The 15620-nt window shown below is 42.7% G+C and overlaps 1 protein-coding gene across 1 annotated transcript in view; it reads right to left on the bottom strand.

Moving 5' to 3' along the window:
* The window catches only part of LOC139281597 (protein disulfide-isomerase-like), a 43976-nt gene extending 35302 nt beyond the window's left edge, over window positions 1-8674 (bottom strand). Inside the window, exons 1-4 of the mRNA XM_070901747.1 lie at window positions 8470-8674; window positions 6285-6491; window positions 325-458; window positions 53-190 (exon numbers count right to left, since the gene is read on the bottom strand). Coding sequence (XP_070757848.1) covers window positions 53-190; window positions 325-458; window positions 6285-6491; window positions 8470-8674 — 684 coding nt within the window. The remainder of the gene's footprint in view (window positions 1-52; window positions 191-324; window positions 459-6284; window positions 6492-8469) is intronic.
* Between the last annotated feature and the right edge of the window lie 6946 nt (window positions 8675-15620).

The raw sequence follows: 15620 nt of genomic DNA, 5'->3' as shown, positions 1-15620 counted from the left end.
CAACTGTTTTTCACAATGAAACAGCTAAATAAAAAACGTTCACACAACTTACCTTTTTGAACAATGCTATGGTACTCTTCGATATGCCATATTTCTCCCAAATCTTTGCATCGCTGGTGACAGCAAATGGTATTTCCGCAACATCATTTGCTGTCTCTGAAAATGTTTTCACATCATCATTTTCAAGGTCCTCAATAAAGAAAGGTAAAATCAGTTCTGTAAAATACTCCAGCGTACCAAAGGACTATTTGAAAGGAACTAGTCTGAATACTTAAACATTTATTTTACAGGATTTTTGAAAATCCGTGCCAATAAAATCATTACCTTGAAAAAACCAACAATGACAACCTCAGCGGAGTCAATAAATGTTTCAACTTCAGCGACACTCTCCAGGAATGTATAGCTGGGACCTGATCTTCTTTTTAGCCAGCTGACAATGCCGTTGGCATTTCTTTTCCCTGAAGGAACATAACACATCAGCTGAACGTCGAAACATCTTGTGGTTCAAGTCATCCAAAATCATTGGTGAATTGTTTATAATCAACATTAGCTCCGCTGTAATATTTCAAGTCCCTTCAATAAATGGACTTTTCTTACAGATTACTCTAAGTAGAAATTCATTTCTGAAAAAACAATGAAACATTTTCGGCAAAAATTGAAAAGATGTGATGGGTCAGTCCATAATTGGGGGTGGATAAAGTGACAAGTATTGAGATATGAGAACAAATAATGCATCTCCAGGTGGCATAATTACAAATTAAAATTTTGACAATAATCTCTTTCATAAAATAGAATACAATTCTGAGGGAATATTCTGATATCAGGGAATTGTTTATATTAATATCATTTTATCAGAATGGAGGTTCATATTTAGTTAAAAAATCAATAGCTTTACAAAGGTTAGTAGGACAGGTTAGCAGGAATGCACATCTTGTGTCATGTGGGAACTCCAGGATGCTTCCTGTGTCCTGGACAACCACATGTGCAGGAAGTGTCGTCAGCTGGAGGAACTCAAGCACCGGTTTTGGAGCTTGAGCAGCAGCTGGCAATACTGTGGTGCATCCGTGAGGCTGACAGCAAAGTGGATAGCATGTTTCAGGCGGTGGTCATCACACAGAGTAAGAGTGTGCAGGCAGAGAGGGAATAGGTGACCGTCAGACGGACAAGGAGGACCAGGCAAGTAGTACACAAGTCACCTGAGTGCATCTCGCTCTCCAACCAGTATTCCTGAATACTGGTAAGGGCAATGGTTCCTCTGGGGAGTACAGCCAGAGCCAAGTCCATAGCACCATGGGTGGCTCAGCTGTACAGGGGGGTGATGGGGGAGGGCGGGGGGGGTGGGGAGAAGAGGAAGATCGGGAAAGCAATAGCGATAGGTGATTCGATAGTTTGGGAAACAGACTGTCATTTATGCGTCCACCAACCTGATTTCAGGATGGTATGTTGCCTCCCTGGTGCCAGGGTCAAGGTCGTCACTGAGTGGCTCCAGAACATTCTGAGGGGATAGGGTGAACAGCCAGAGATCATGGTCTGTAACGGTATCAACGACACAGGTAGAAAGAGGGATGAAGTCCTACAGGCAGATTTTAGGGAGCTAGGAAAGAGATTAAAAAGCAGGACCTCCAAGGTAGTAACCTCCGGATTACTTCCAGTGCCACGAGCTAGTGAGTACAGAAATAGGAGGATAGAGCAGGTGAATGTGTGGCTGGAGAGATAGTGCAGGAGGGAGGGTTTTAGATTCGTGGGATGTTGGGACCGGTTCTGGGGGAGGTGGGACCTGTACAGGCCGGACGAATTGCACCTGAACAGAGCTGGTACTGATGTCCTCGCGTGCAAGTGCTGTTGGGGAGGGTTTAAACTAATTTGGCAGGGGGATGGGCACCAGGATATAGCATTAGAAAGGTGAAACAAGATGCAGAAAGGATTGGGAGAGACGGATAGCGCTAGAGTAAGAAAAAGTACAGTATTAGGTGGGGTCAGACTAACAGAGAATACAAAAAGGTTTAAGATAGGTTTACAGTGCAAGTGTGTGAATGCACGAAGTGTGATAAATAAAGTTGGTAAGCTGCAGGCGCAAATAGACACATAGGAATATGATTTTGTGGTGATAGCAGAGACCTGACTCAAAAAAGGGCAGGATTGGGTATTAAATATTCTTGGGTATAAGTTGTTCAGGAAAGATCGGGAAGGAAAGATAGGTGATGGGATGGCAATATTGATTAAGGAGAATATTACAGTGCTGGAGAGAGAGGATGCCCTGGAGGGGTCAAGGACAGAATCTATTAAGTTGAAAAACAATAGAGGTGTCATTACACTATGAGGTTTATTCTATACGCCGCCAACTAATAGGAAGGGTATAGAAGAGCAAATTTGCAGGGAAATTACAGAGAGGTGCAAGAACTATAGAGTAGTGATAATAGGGGACTTCAACTATACTAATATAGACTGGGATCGTAATAGTGTAAAGGGCAGAAAGGTGGAAGAACTTACTAAGTGTGTTGAGGAGAACTTTCTTGATTAGTACGTTTCCATCCCGACGAGGGAGGAGGCATTGCTGGATCTGGTTCTGGGGAATGAGGTGGGTCAAGTAGAGCAAGTGTCAATAGGGGAACATTTAGGGAACAGTGATCATAGTATCATAAGGTTTAGATTAGCTATGGAAAAGGACAGGGAGCAATCTATAGAGTAAAATTACTTAATTGGAGGAAAGCCAATTTCAATGGGTTGAAAATGGAGCTGGCCCAGGTAAACTGGAATCAAAGATTGGCGGGCAAAACTGTAATTGAACTATGGGCTGCCTTTAAAGAGGTGGTTCGGGTACAGTCGAGGTACATTCCCACAGGGGTGAAGGTAGGGCAATCAAAGCCAGAGCTCCCTGGAGGACAAAAGAGATAGAGAGTAAGATGAAGCAGCGAAAGGGGAACATAAGTGAGAACCAGGCTGAATATAGAAAGTTCAGAGGGGGAAGTGAAATAGGAAATAAGAGGGGCAAAGAGAGAATGAGAACAAATTGGCAGCTAACATAAAAGGGAATCCAAAAGTCTTCTATAGGCATATAAATAGTAAATGGGTAGTAAGAGGCGGGATGGGGCTGATTAGGGACCAAAAAGGGGACCTACGTATGGAGGCAAAGGGCATGGCTGAGGTACTAAAAGAGTACATTGTATCCGTCTTTACCAAGGAAGAAGATGCTGCCAAAATCATAGTGAAAGAGGAGGTAGTTGAGATATTGGATGGGATAAAATTGATAAGGAGGTACTAGAAAGTAGATAAGCCACCAGGACCGGATGGGATGCATCCTCGGATGCTGAGGGAAGTAAAAGTGGAAATTGTGGAGGTACTGGCCATAATCTTCCAATCCTCCTTGGATACGGGGCTGGTGCTAGAGGACTGAAGAATTACAAATGTTACACCCTTGTTCAAAAAGGGTGTAAGGTTAAACCTAACTACAGGCCAGTCAGTTTAACTTCGATAGTGGGGAATCTTTCAGAAAGGATAATCTGGAACAAAGTTAACAGTACTTGGACAAGTATGGATTAATTAAGGAAAGCCAACATGGATTTTTAAAGGAAAATCGTGTTTAACTAACTTTATTAAGTTTTTTGATGAGGTAACAGAGAGGGTTGATGAGGGTAATGCAGTTGATGTGGTGTACATGGATTTCCAAAAGGCATTTGATAAAGTACCACATAATAGGCTTGTGAGCAAAATTGAAGGCAATGGAATAAAAGGGACAGTGGCAGCATGGATACAAAATTGGCAGTGACAGGAAAGAGAGTAGTGGTGAACGGTTGTTTTTTGGACTGGAGAAAGGCATACAGTGGTGCTCCCCAGGGGCTGGTGCAAAGACCACTGCTTTTCTTGATATATATTAATGATTTAGACTTGTGTGTACAGGGTACAATTTCAAATTTGCAGATGACACAAAACTTGAAAGTATAGTAAATAGTGAGGAGGATAGTGATCGACTTCAAGAAGACACAGACAGGCTGGTGGAATGGGTGGACACGTGGCAGATGAAATTTAACGCAGAAAAGTCGAAGTAATACATTTTGGTAGGAAGAATGAGGAGAGGCAGTATAAACGAAAGGGTACCATTCTAAAGGGGTGTATGAACAGAGGGACCTGGGGGTATATGTGCATAAATCGTTGAAGGTGGCAGGACAGGTTGAGAAAGCGGTTAATAAAGCATACGGGATGCTGGGCTTCATAAATAGAAGCATAGAATAGAAAAGCAAGGAAGTTTTGGAACTGGAGTATTGTGTCCAGTTCTGGGCACCATACTTTAGGAAGGATGTGAAGGCCTTAGCGAGAGTGCAGAAAAGATTAACCAGACTGGCTCCTGGGATGAGGGACTTCAGTTACTTGGATAGACTGGAGAAGCTGGGGTTGTTCTCCTTAGAGCAAAGAAGGTTGAGAGGAGATTTGATAGAGGTGTTCAAAATCATGAGGGTCTAGACAAAGTAGATAGAGAGAAACTGTTTCCATTGGTGAAAGGGTCGAGAATCAGAGGACACAGACTGAAGGTGATTGGCAGAAGAACCAAAAGTGACATGAGGAAAATCTTTTTTACGCAGCGAGTGGTTAGGATCTGGAATGCATTTCCTGAAAGGGTGGTGGAGGCAGATTCAATTGTGGCTTTCAAAAGGGAATTGGATAAGTACCTGAAGGAATTTTTTTTTAGGGCTATGGAAAAAGGGCAGGGGAGTGGGACTAGCTGAGGTGCTGTTGCAGAGAACTGGCATGGGCTCGACGGGCTGAATGGCCTCCTTCTGTGGTGTAACCATTCTATAATTCTATGATTATCAAGTAGAAATGGTCTGATTAGGTGATTAGGGTGGGAGTCGGCTCATATGCAGCATAAACATGGACCAGTTGGGTCGAATGGCCTGTTTCTATGCTGCACATTCTACGTAATTCTATGTTTTTCAACTGGGTGCCACAATGGATTAGACACTGGGTTTTCATCTCTTGGACTGGGTTCAAATCCAGACCGGTCTGATGGGATGAATCTCTTCGACTGGCTCTAAGGGTCCAATGTAAAATACATTTTGATAGTGTGCATGGGCTTACAGCAAAAATGGTCCCTAATTTGGCATTAACTGGCAGTATCACTAACATTACCCAAATTGTGTTTGGTGTGGGAGATAGAAAAAAGGCATACTAGTGCAACAGGGATGCTCTTCTGAGGTTGGGACTGACATATTGGGGTTGGGGCAGAGACAAAGACAAGGGAAGAGTGGATAGAATTCTGCTCTGCATCTAGCTGTGTTATACCTGACCTGGGAGTGAAATGGACCCCCAGTGCTAACTTCCCATAGTAACTTCCCTTACCGCAAGGGTCATATAAAAGGTATTTATATAGAAATGGGCTCTGGGGGAAAAAGGACAAAAACAGGTTAATGATCCATTATTCGTAGTGGACAAGTTCTTACCAAATGGTTGTGGTGATGTCCAAGTCAGCGGGAAAAATCTGAGGGATTCACTTGCGCCTCATATGGATAGCACTCAAATACGATAGCTTCCTGGGCTGCCCATACTATAGAAACACCATGGAAGATGTCCAGGAGGCTGTTTCAGGTCTACTATCTATACTTGCCAAATGTTCATAGTATTCTAGAAAGGGACTCCATGGCTGTAGCAATCATTTTTGTTTCAACTAAAGAGAGTGCAAAATAATTCAAACCAAGGCACATTCCACAGCGCCTGAAGTCAGACAGATTGTTATGACAGCATTGGAGGATGGCACGTGACTAGGATGTATGGTGAGTATCAAATAAAAGAGGATTATTTAGTTGGGATGAAGGGAAATCTGCACTGTGAGTCTTAAAAAGGGACTGAGTAAGTTTTAAGTTAACAACTATGATAGTCTTAATTATCTGTGAATTGAAGCTGATTATAACTGAATTAAGAAGATGTGAAAGATGTCACCTCTTCCAATATAAATACGGTATTCGTGGACTCGAACACCGAAGTCAAAAAAGAGTGTGCAATGCTGCAATGCAAGATTTGTGGCAGGCTCTTCCTGGAATTGACTGTAAGAGAGATGTGACACAGATTGTGGTATATATTATCTCCCACAGCTCAAATAAAAATAATATAAACACAAGCATTCAGACTCTGGTTATAGAGCACTTGTGGTTTCACTACATTTTGTTCAGAGCATGCCCTTGTATTCACTCATTTTATCCATTATTGTATTCCCTATATCGAGTATTGTCTCTACATTGAACATATTCATTATTGATCTGAAGTCAGTAAATATCTGATGCGAATCATATTACCTGTGTAGTCAATGGGAGATTTTCTGTCACTCTCCTTAAAGAACTTTATTGTTGGAAAACTTTGGATACCAAATTCTGAACCAAGCTCTTTTTCTTCTATGACATCAACCTTGGCCAGTTTGAATTCTGAAGATTCGTTCCTCAGCTGTCCTGCTGCAGTGGCGTATTCTGGCGCCAAACTCTGACAGTGGCCACACCACGGGGCATCTTTTAGAAGGAGATGCAGAAATATCGACCTTAAGATCAAACAATTAACTGCAACACTACACATCAGGGAACAAACATTCAGGCATCAACACAAATAAAAAGTTTGCGGCTCGCTTGGTTCTGTTTTTTCAGTTAATTGCTCTACCAAATAAATCAATAGGACAAATACACCTTCGCTGAGTCTAAGATTATGATACTAAAGGGTTGAAATTTGTTATGGCCGGTTTTGAATGCTGATTTTAGCGCCGGACGTTAGGCGCAGCCTCAAAGTCCTAAGTTCAGTTTTTATGCCCAAAGATGAGAAAGCAGCGTTAAAAGTGACGATGTACACTCATCCTTGGCCAGAAGCTCAGGAGGCTGACTGAATTTCCCAACGGGAAGCTGCCACCACGCTAGAAAAAAAACAGGAAGAAAAGAAAAGAACTAAAACTTCTCCGATCCACAATCACATTTCCCCACTCTTAAAACTAATGAAAACATGCAGGAATAAATACAGAGAAAAACTTACCTTCCTTTCTGGGCAATTCCACCCGAGATCTGCTCTTTTACGACCACTTTTTCCTGGCTGTACGGCCGCCTCCTGTTATGGCAGCCATACAAAGCAAATGTCGCGGCAGAGGTGTCAAAGAAGCGTTGTACGCTGGATGACGTCACCACGCAGGTGGCGTTAGCCGGCGAGGCGTTGCCTCTTGGCGCCTCTGCCAAAGAGCCGACTGAATTCAGAACGAGGCATTGATGCCGCTTACCGTTGAAGTCGGCCTTTGCCACCCGTTAGCCGCCTAGTACCGGTGCTAACGGGCAATTTTATAAAACGAATTTCAACCCCTAAGGGTTAAATAGGTTGAAAAGCACTTAATTTTTAACTTTGGGAAAAAGTAAACATAAAGCAAACGAAAGCTAGCCCAGATAACTTATTTCTTTTCTTAAAAATAAATCCACATAGTTTTGTTTGCTCAGAATAATTTTACGATTGTACCCAAGCCCGGCATAACTTGTTTCACTGGATAGGTCAATTCCAAGAAGGTTGCTTGAAATGCACATAAGAAACAATAACTGGCAGTGAATACCGTTGCTGAGTTCCTAGCTTTTGCAAGTACAACCAGATTACACGTAAATTATGTCAACTTACATTATGGATTGGTGCTGGGAGGGGAGCGTGAGGAATTTGCAAAGCACGATAAGATACTGTGGTGCCACATCAATCTTACTGGACTTTTCGGCTGCTAACTTGGGTAGGTTTTGGTGACATTAGTAGCACTGGATTGGAGTGACTTTTGATGGCTCACATTTTTGCATTTACATAGCAATAACAAGGCTGCACTCTTCAGTACATCCTGCAACATGTGCCAGTTATTATTCCAGTCCTTTGTTTCAGAATATTATTTAAGGGATGAACGATAGCTCTTTAAAGAACTCAGGATGCACGTTTGACTGCATCCTCAATGGTACAAAAGTGTTTTATTTCCCAGAGGTAGCGCTGTATCAGTTTCAAAGACAGTAATATTATTCTCATACACCACTTTACACAGAGCAAGTGTTTATGCCTGGCTAAAGCAGAAAGTTGCAATGCAGAGCAAACGTTATTACAAATAAAAAGGTGATACATGTTCGTATTAACTATTAATAAAGATGTCCTCAGATAATTAAATACGATTGTATTTACAAATTGTTTCACATTCACACATAGAGGATCAAAATTATAATTATGCATGAATAAAGGAAAAGTATCAGTTTGCAATTATAATCAACCGGTTATGTATTTGGTTCCAGCACATAATTATTTCAAATAGGGTCCAATATTCTTTTGATTCATTGACTACATTTATTATTGAATATAGAAATGTGAAATGTTCAAATTGTATGATAGAATGTTATATTGATATTTCCATGCACACGATTTGTCAAGAAAGATGTGTTTTTTTTTACTTTCAAAAGATTGCAAAGAAAAAAAAAGTTTGAGTTAATCATGCTTACTTACAAAACTCCACCAGAAGGTATTTGTTCTCCTTTAATGCTCTCTCGAAATTGTGCTTGTTCAATACTAAAACGTCTTGGTCTTCAGTAATCTCGTCTGAAACGACTTCTTCAGCATCTTCCTTTGGTCCTTCTTCTACTTCAGTTTCTTCGGCCCTCACAGCAGGCAGGAAGGTGAAGACCAGCAATAAGAAGCACCACTTCGCCATGGTGATCAGAGAAAGTCAGGACTGCACGCTGCCGACAAGCAGCGCTGATAAAGACAAGGCCAACGTGACGCCTGCTTTACAATACCTCGTGGAATATTATTACTGGTTTGTGGTACTACGAGAAGTACTCGTGGATTACCACTGGCCCGCGCAATTAGAATATCACCGGTGTTTATATTGTGGCACGTTTCATGTTTGATGTAAGATTACAGCACAGAGGGCAAAATCAATTTTCACAAAGGTAATCTCAGCTGGATAGCGATCTTAGCAGTGTAAATCTGCTGAGATAATTTCATTAATTAAAAGTTGCCCTCCTGAATTTATGATATATCTATATTTCATGGCATTCATTATAATTTAGTCACTATTTTAGCCCAATAAAAACTGCTTTTTCAGATGGTTTGAGGTATTTTTTACGATATGTAATCTCCAAAATGTTGGTGATATCAGGGCTTGTTGCTTTTCTACTCATTTGACTCCATGTATTATAATTAATATATACATAAAGTATATAAATCTAGCTGTATAAGTACCCTCTGTCCTAACCAAATTTCATTTTCTTCACACCTCCAGTTCTTCCTGAATTCCACCAAATCACCCATTTCAAAACTAATTGGAGCATTCTGAAAGAGTGCTTGTATAATTTTGATCAATGGTCCACTGATCAGCAGACTTATGTCCAAATTCTATTTAATGCTGATATTTATTTATTAAGATTATTTATTAAAAAAGGGGGCAGACAAAAGACAGGTAACTATAGGCCGGTTAGTTTAACATCTGTAGTGGGGAAAATGCTTGAAGCTATCATTAAGGAAGAAATAGTGGGACATCTAGATAGGAATAGTGCAATCAAGCAGACGCAACATGGATTCATGAAGGGGAAATCATGTTTAACTAATTTACTAGAATTCTTTGAGGATATAACGAGCATGGTGGATAGAGGTGTACCGATGGATGTGGTGTATTTAGATTTCCAAAAGGCATTCGATAAGGTGCCACACAAAAGGTTACTGCAGAAGTTAAAGGTACTCGGAGTCAGAGGAAATGTATTAGCATGGATAAAGAATTGGCTGGCTAACAGAAAGCAGAGAGTCGGGATAAATGGGTCCTTTTCGGGTTGGAAATCGGTGGTTAGTACTGTGCCACAGGGATCGGTGCTGGGACCACAACTGTTTACAATATACATAGATGACCTGGAAGAGGGGACAGAGTGTAGTGTAACAAAATTTGCAGATGACACAAAGATTAGTGGGAAAGCGGGTTGTGTAGAGGACACAGAGAGGCTGCAGAGAGATTTAGATAGGTTAAGCGAATGGGCTAAGATTTGGCAGATGGAATACAATGTCGGAAAATGTGAGGTCATCCACCTTGGAAAAAAAAACAGTAAAAGAGAATATTATTTGAATGGGGAGAAATTATAACATGCTGCGGTGCAGAGGGACCTTTGGGTCCTTGTGCATGAATCCCAAAAAATTAGTTTGCAGGTGCAGCAGGTAATCAGGAAGGTGAATGGAATGTTGGCCTTCATTGCGAGAGGGATGGAGTACAAAAGCAGGGAGGTCCTGCTGCAACTGTATAAGGTATTGGTGAGGCCGCACCTGGAGTACTGCATGCAGTTTTGGTCACCTTACTTAAGGAAGGATATACTAGCTTTGGAGGGGGTACAGAGGCAATTCACTAGGCTGATTCCGGAGATAAGAGGGTTACCTTATGATGATAGATTGAGTAGATTGGGTCTTTACTCGTTGGAGTTCAGAAGGATGAGGGGTGATCTTATAGAAACATTTAAAATAATGAAAGGGATAGACAAGATAGAGGCAGAGAGGTTGTTTCCACTGGTCAGGGAGACTAGAACTAGGGGGCACAGCCTCAAAATACAGGGGAGCCAATTTAAAACCGAGTTGAGAGGGAATTTCTTCTCCCAGAGGGTTGTGAATCTGTGGAATTCTCTGCCCAAGGAAGCAGTTGAGGCTAGCTCATTCAAATCACAGATAGATAGATTTTTAACCAATAAGAGAATTAAGGGTTACGGGGAGCAGGTGGGTAAGTGAAGCTGAGTCCACGGCCAGATCAGCCATGATCTTGTTGAATGGCAGAGCAGGCTGGAGGGGCTAGATGCCCTACTCCTGTTCCTAATTCTTATGTTCTTATGTTAAACACTGATGACAGGAAAAACACTTTATGAAATAACAGAATCTTCTGCTAACCTTACATTCTATCTCTCTTGCCCAGTGGCAGAGCAAGCTTTGGCTGACTGGGGATTGGCCGAATTGGCAGGAAGGGGTCTGAGCTGGGAACTGGGGAATGCCAACTTATCGGCCGGAAGTTTACCTGGGCGGGTCGCGTGCGGGCAGTTGGCATGGCGTGTGGTGATCCCATTCCCCATTTTGTTCCGCTCCTCAGGTCGACTTTCCCTTAAAGGCGCCTATTAAGGCCATCCTGCGCATTACCCAGCCCTGTTAAATGGTGTGGGTCTGATGATGTCATCGATGACTCGTTTTCAACCGGGATATTTAAAAGAGCCATGGCCACATTGCATTTGAAGGTTCATCAAAGATAGTGCAGGCAGCACACTGCACCATTGGACTACTGCACAAAGAGTGACAAACATAACTGGTCTGAGACAGAGGGCTGCACCCAGGTTCTCAGATGACTCCCTGCACATGCTTGTGGAGGGGCCGAGAGCACGCAGGGAGATCCTCTTCCCTTCTGGTGGGTGCAAGAGACCTCCCCAGGACACAAAACGAGCCTGGCTGGAGAGAGCAGAGGAGGTCAACAGCAGAGATGTTGTCCGGAGGACCTGGGTGCAGTGCCGGAAATGCTTGAATGATCTCAGTGGATGACGAAAGGTGCCACACTCAACCTCATCCTGCTGTGCCTCACATCACATCCCCATCACTCTGCCTTCCCAAGCCTACTCCTGCACATCATTACTCACACCAACATACCTTGCATGTCCACCCATCCCTCTCATTATCACATCCCCATCTCACTAACCACCCCTCACACTCACCCTCATCCTAATGCAATCATTCCAACTAACAACGCACATGGAGGCCATTTGGCATTGCCATTCCACTCCATCATAGTCTCTCTCTAAGGATGTAACCCATCCATTCCTTACACTCATTCCATCACTCTCACTCAAACCTTTCTTCTTTCCCTCTTTGCAGGAGAAGAGAGCCCACAATAAGAAGGAGAGAACAGGAGATGGGCCTCCATCATTGGCGATGTTAACTGTAGCAGAGGAGGTCACGCTGGAAGTATCAGAAGTCGCAGAGAGGGGGACATCTCAGCAACCTGGTGACACAATTACATCTCATACAGCCACATGGCATACAGCAGTCACTCATATGGGGACCAATGTCAGCAGCCAGTGAATGTTCATTATGTGCATAATGGTATCATTACTCATTCTTAATATAACATTTCGAACTCATCTCTTAAATACTACTGTTAATGTTAGACATACAAGAAGCTAATTGTGAATTAATTAGTGGTATCAAAAATCAAATGTTATACACAGGTATATATGCACACACATCCTTACATTAATAACAATGCCATGGTTTTTTTTAAAAAGATTGTTTAAGGGGTTTAAATGGCATTGGCTTTAAACGGAACAATGGTTGATTTTATTCACTTTGTGAGTGAGTTACCGTGCGATGAGATGGTATCTGCTGTGTATTTAGACCTTAAATGTAGGTGTGAGAAACTACCAAACTGATCCATATGTGCAAGTGGTTTGATTTGGTAGAATTTTCATGTACTTCAGCTTACAACAAACAAGTGATGGGAAATTATAACTTTTCAGCAGGTGCAATGATACACGTGTCGATTATTGATAAGTACAATATGCCCACTCCATTTGCTGACCTCCTCCCCCACACCCTCGAAGGACTGGATTTCAATGGTACTTTCATTCTCAGAAACGTTGCCAAATTCTGAATGTTGGTTATTCAGTCACTGATTTCTAAGACTGCAACAGCGATTATAGTTCTAACTGACCGTGGTGAATATACTAACAAGAATAAACAAACAAATCATACAACATATTAAATCATTCACTGATGAAATGTTATTTTATTTGTTTTAAGTTTCATATTTTGTGTTTAGTTTAATGTGATTTGTTCTGTCATGTGTAAACATTTTTGAAACCTGGCAGTGCTCTTTATTCATAAAATGTACAGCCACACTATTATTCCTTCATGTTTAAACCAACCTTCAATTTGTCCTCACAGATTCTTAAGATTTTAGACATAATTCAAATCACACCTAGACAAGCCAACCTGATTAGAGACATTCTTTAAGCATCCATACACAATTAATTCAGTGCAAAAAGTTTTGTTACTACTCATTTAAATATTCTTTAAACTGTTGAAAAGTGGGAAATTGGGCTTCATATATGGAGAGACAGTTGATCAGCTGCTTTTCAACAGGCCCATTGCAAAAAGATCATGGGGTTTTATTTTCTTTTATAGCTATGAAGGTTCTACGAGCAGTAACCATCGTTGATGATTTTCTATTTCACTGTAACTTAGTAATGGTAAAATAAATATTGGCCCGAAAATTGCAGCCTCTCCTGGTGTGTACGATGTGCGCACGCAGCCGGTGAGACCTCGCAAATGTTGGTTTTCGGTGCGCTATGTGCATGCGCCGAGAACCAGCTTTTGCAATCTGTCAAAATGTCTTTTGATAGATCGCATGCATCCCCGCAGGAAGGACGTTCGCGGGCAGAGCTTTGGGCTATTTGCCTAACTCTTGCCCAGCGAATGTTCTTCAAACTCTTATGCCTGTTAAAAGCAGGCATATAGCCTACTTTCAGGGACGGATTAAGAAGGGGGCAGATGGGGCAGTTGCCCGGGGCCCAAGCCTAGAGTGGGGCCCATACAGGGTCAGATTAAGGGTAAACAGTATTGACATAAGTGACGTAGCAAGAGCGGAGCGAAGCCGCAAGGGCTCAGGCGCATGTTATTATCCACTTGATGTAACCAGACTCTATATGCCCTTTTTCTAGAGATGCATTCTGCACACAAAGTGTGGGCGAAAAAAAGGAAAGAGCACCAGCTATGTGAGAAGCAAAAGAGATGAGAAGTAGCTAAACTGCTTAAACTAGATAATTTTTTTCCAACTAAAAACTCAAGATCATGAAGGTGAAGGCCAAGACGATGCTGTGCAGTCAACTTCAACAACGAAACCACTAGTGGCACCGGACCCAGAGTTGGCCAAGTTGAACTTCCAAGTCCAAAAAACTGAAGAAGATGAAAATCAACTGGCGCATACTGAGCTGAAAAAAGCGCAACTTACGAGTGACATAGGGCTGTGGAGAGACAATATCTCAGAAGACATACAAAACCATTGGATTGCAAAAGGTATAGGGAGCTGTCATGATTCATTCATCCTGCGCCAGGCCATTCTCCTTCAACTCTTTGCACCTCTGACCAGTCTTACTGGTTGGCTGCTTGGCGACAAGGGCTATCCACTGAAGACACTGCTGATGACCCACGTCTGATGCAGGATGATGGTGCACCCTCAGACACCACGATCTCTTCTGGCTGGTGGGGGGGCGGCGGGTGTGGGAAGTGGGGGGACACTTGATGGGCCTGTGGGAGAGTAAAGACATGAATTAGAAGTTAAGAATGTTTTCACTGGCTGCTGACATCGAGTCAAAATCAGTGACTGTTGTATGCCATGTGGCCGCATTCTATTTAATTCTCTCACTAGGTCGCTGGGAGGTCCCCCTCTCTCCATCTCCCACCACCAGCAGTTCCACATCGTGGCTCAGTTGCAGGGCCTCCTCTTCTGCTGAAGTCAGCGGTGTGGTATTGGAGGGCCACCACTGGTTTATGCCTCTCCCGGGTGTTCTGCGCTCTCTTCTGCAACGGTAGAAACAACAAACCTCTGAGTGAGAGTGATGGAATGAGTGGAAGGGATAGATGGACAACATAAATAGGATATCTCTAGGTGTCTCTAGAAAAAGGACATCTAGAGAGGGTGACATTGCATTAGGATGAGGGTGAGTGTCAGTGGTGGATAGTCAGATGGGGATGTGAGTAGGTGCACAGACAGAGTAGGTGCATCTGCAAGGTAAGTTGGTGTGAGGAATGAGGAGTAGGCTTGGGAGGGCAGAGTGAGAGGTTGGGGTGACACGCACATCAGGATGTAGGGTGTAGGACAATGTGGTATTGTACTCACCTTTCCTGACCTCATGAGGTCATTAAAATGTTTCCTACACTGGATCAATAGCCTTTGAACAAAACTCCTGCTGCTCACTTCTGCTATCTCCAGCCATGGATTTTCGTCAGTACTGCTGGCCTCTTCCTCCCATCAGCAGGGCAGAGGATGTCCCTGTGGGCCCAGACTGCTTGGAGTAATATCGCCAAAGAGACATCACTAAATCTGGGGGCTGCTTCCTTCCCTTGACTCTTACATAATTAAGGATTTAGTACAGTGGAAACAATTCCCCTCTGTCGCAATCTGTTTTTTACTTCCACGAGTCTCAAAGTTGCTCCTTCAAATAGCTCAGCTGAAGTCGAGTCATGCGTGACATCATCGGACCCACTCCAGTTAATTGGTCGGGAAACCCGGAAGTCTGATTCAATTGCAGTGGCTTGGTTAAAAACCCACTGCAAAATGCGTCTCTCCAACTTCCGGGTCCCCGATACGATCCGTGCCCCCACAGCCGAGCCCCCCGCCCGACCCCGCACCCATCATGATTCCAAGGTAAAAGTTCAGCCATTGTAACTGAAAATCGGAGACCGAAGATACAAACTCAACGCTCTATCATGTGGTGTACATATTAAAGAGCAGAATTAGATTCCTGATAAAGCCACCGACAATGCAGAAATATCAGATTGCACAAAACCTGTAAAGATATGCCCAAAGATTCTACATAGTGAGTTGCACACTAGTTATGCCACTTGGAAATGAGTTGTGCCACTCTTTG

The sequence above is a fragment of the Pristiophorus japonicus genome, chromosome 15 (assembly GCF_044704955.1).
Source record: "Pristiophorus japonicus isolate sPriJap1 chromosome 15, sPriJap1.hap1, whole genome shotgun sequence".
Lineage (NCBI taxonomy): Eukaryota > Metazoa > Chordata > Chondrichthyes > Pristiophoridae > Pristiophorus > Pristiophorus japonicus.
This window is presented reverse-complemented; position numbering and strand designations above follow the sequence as displayed.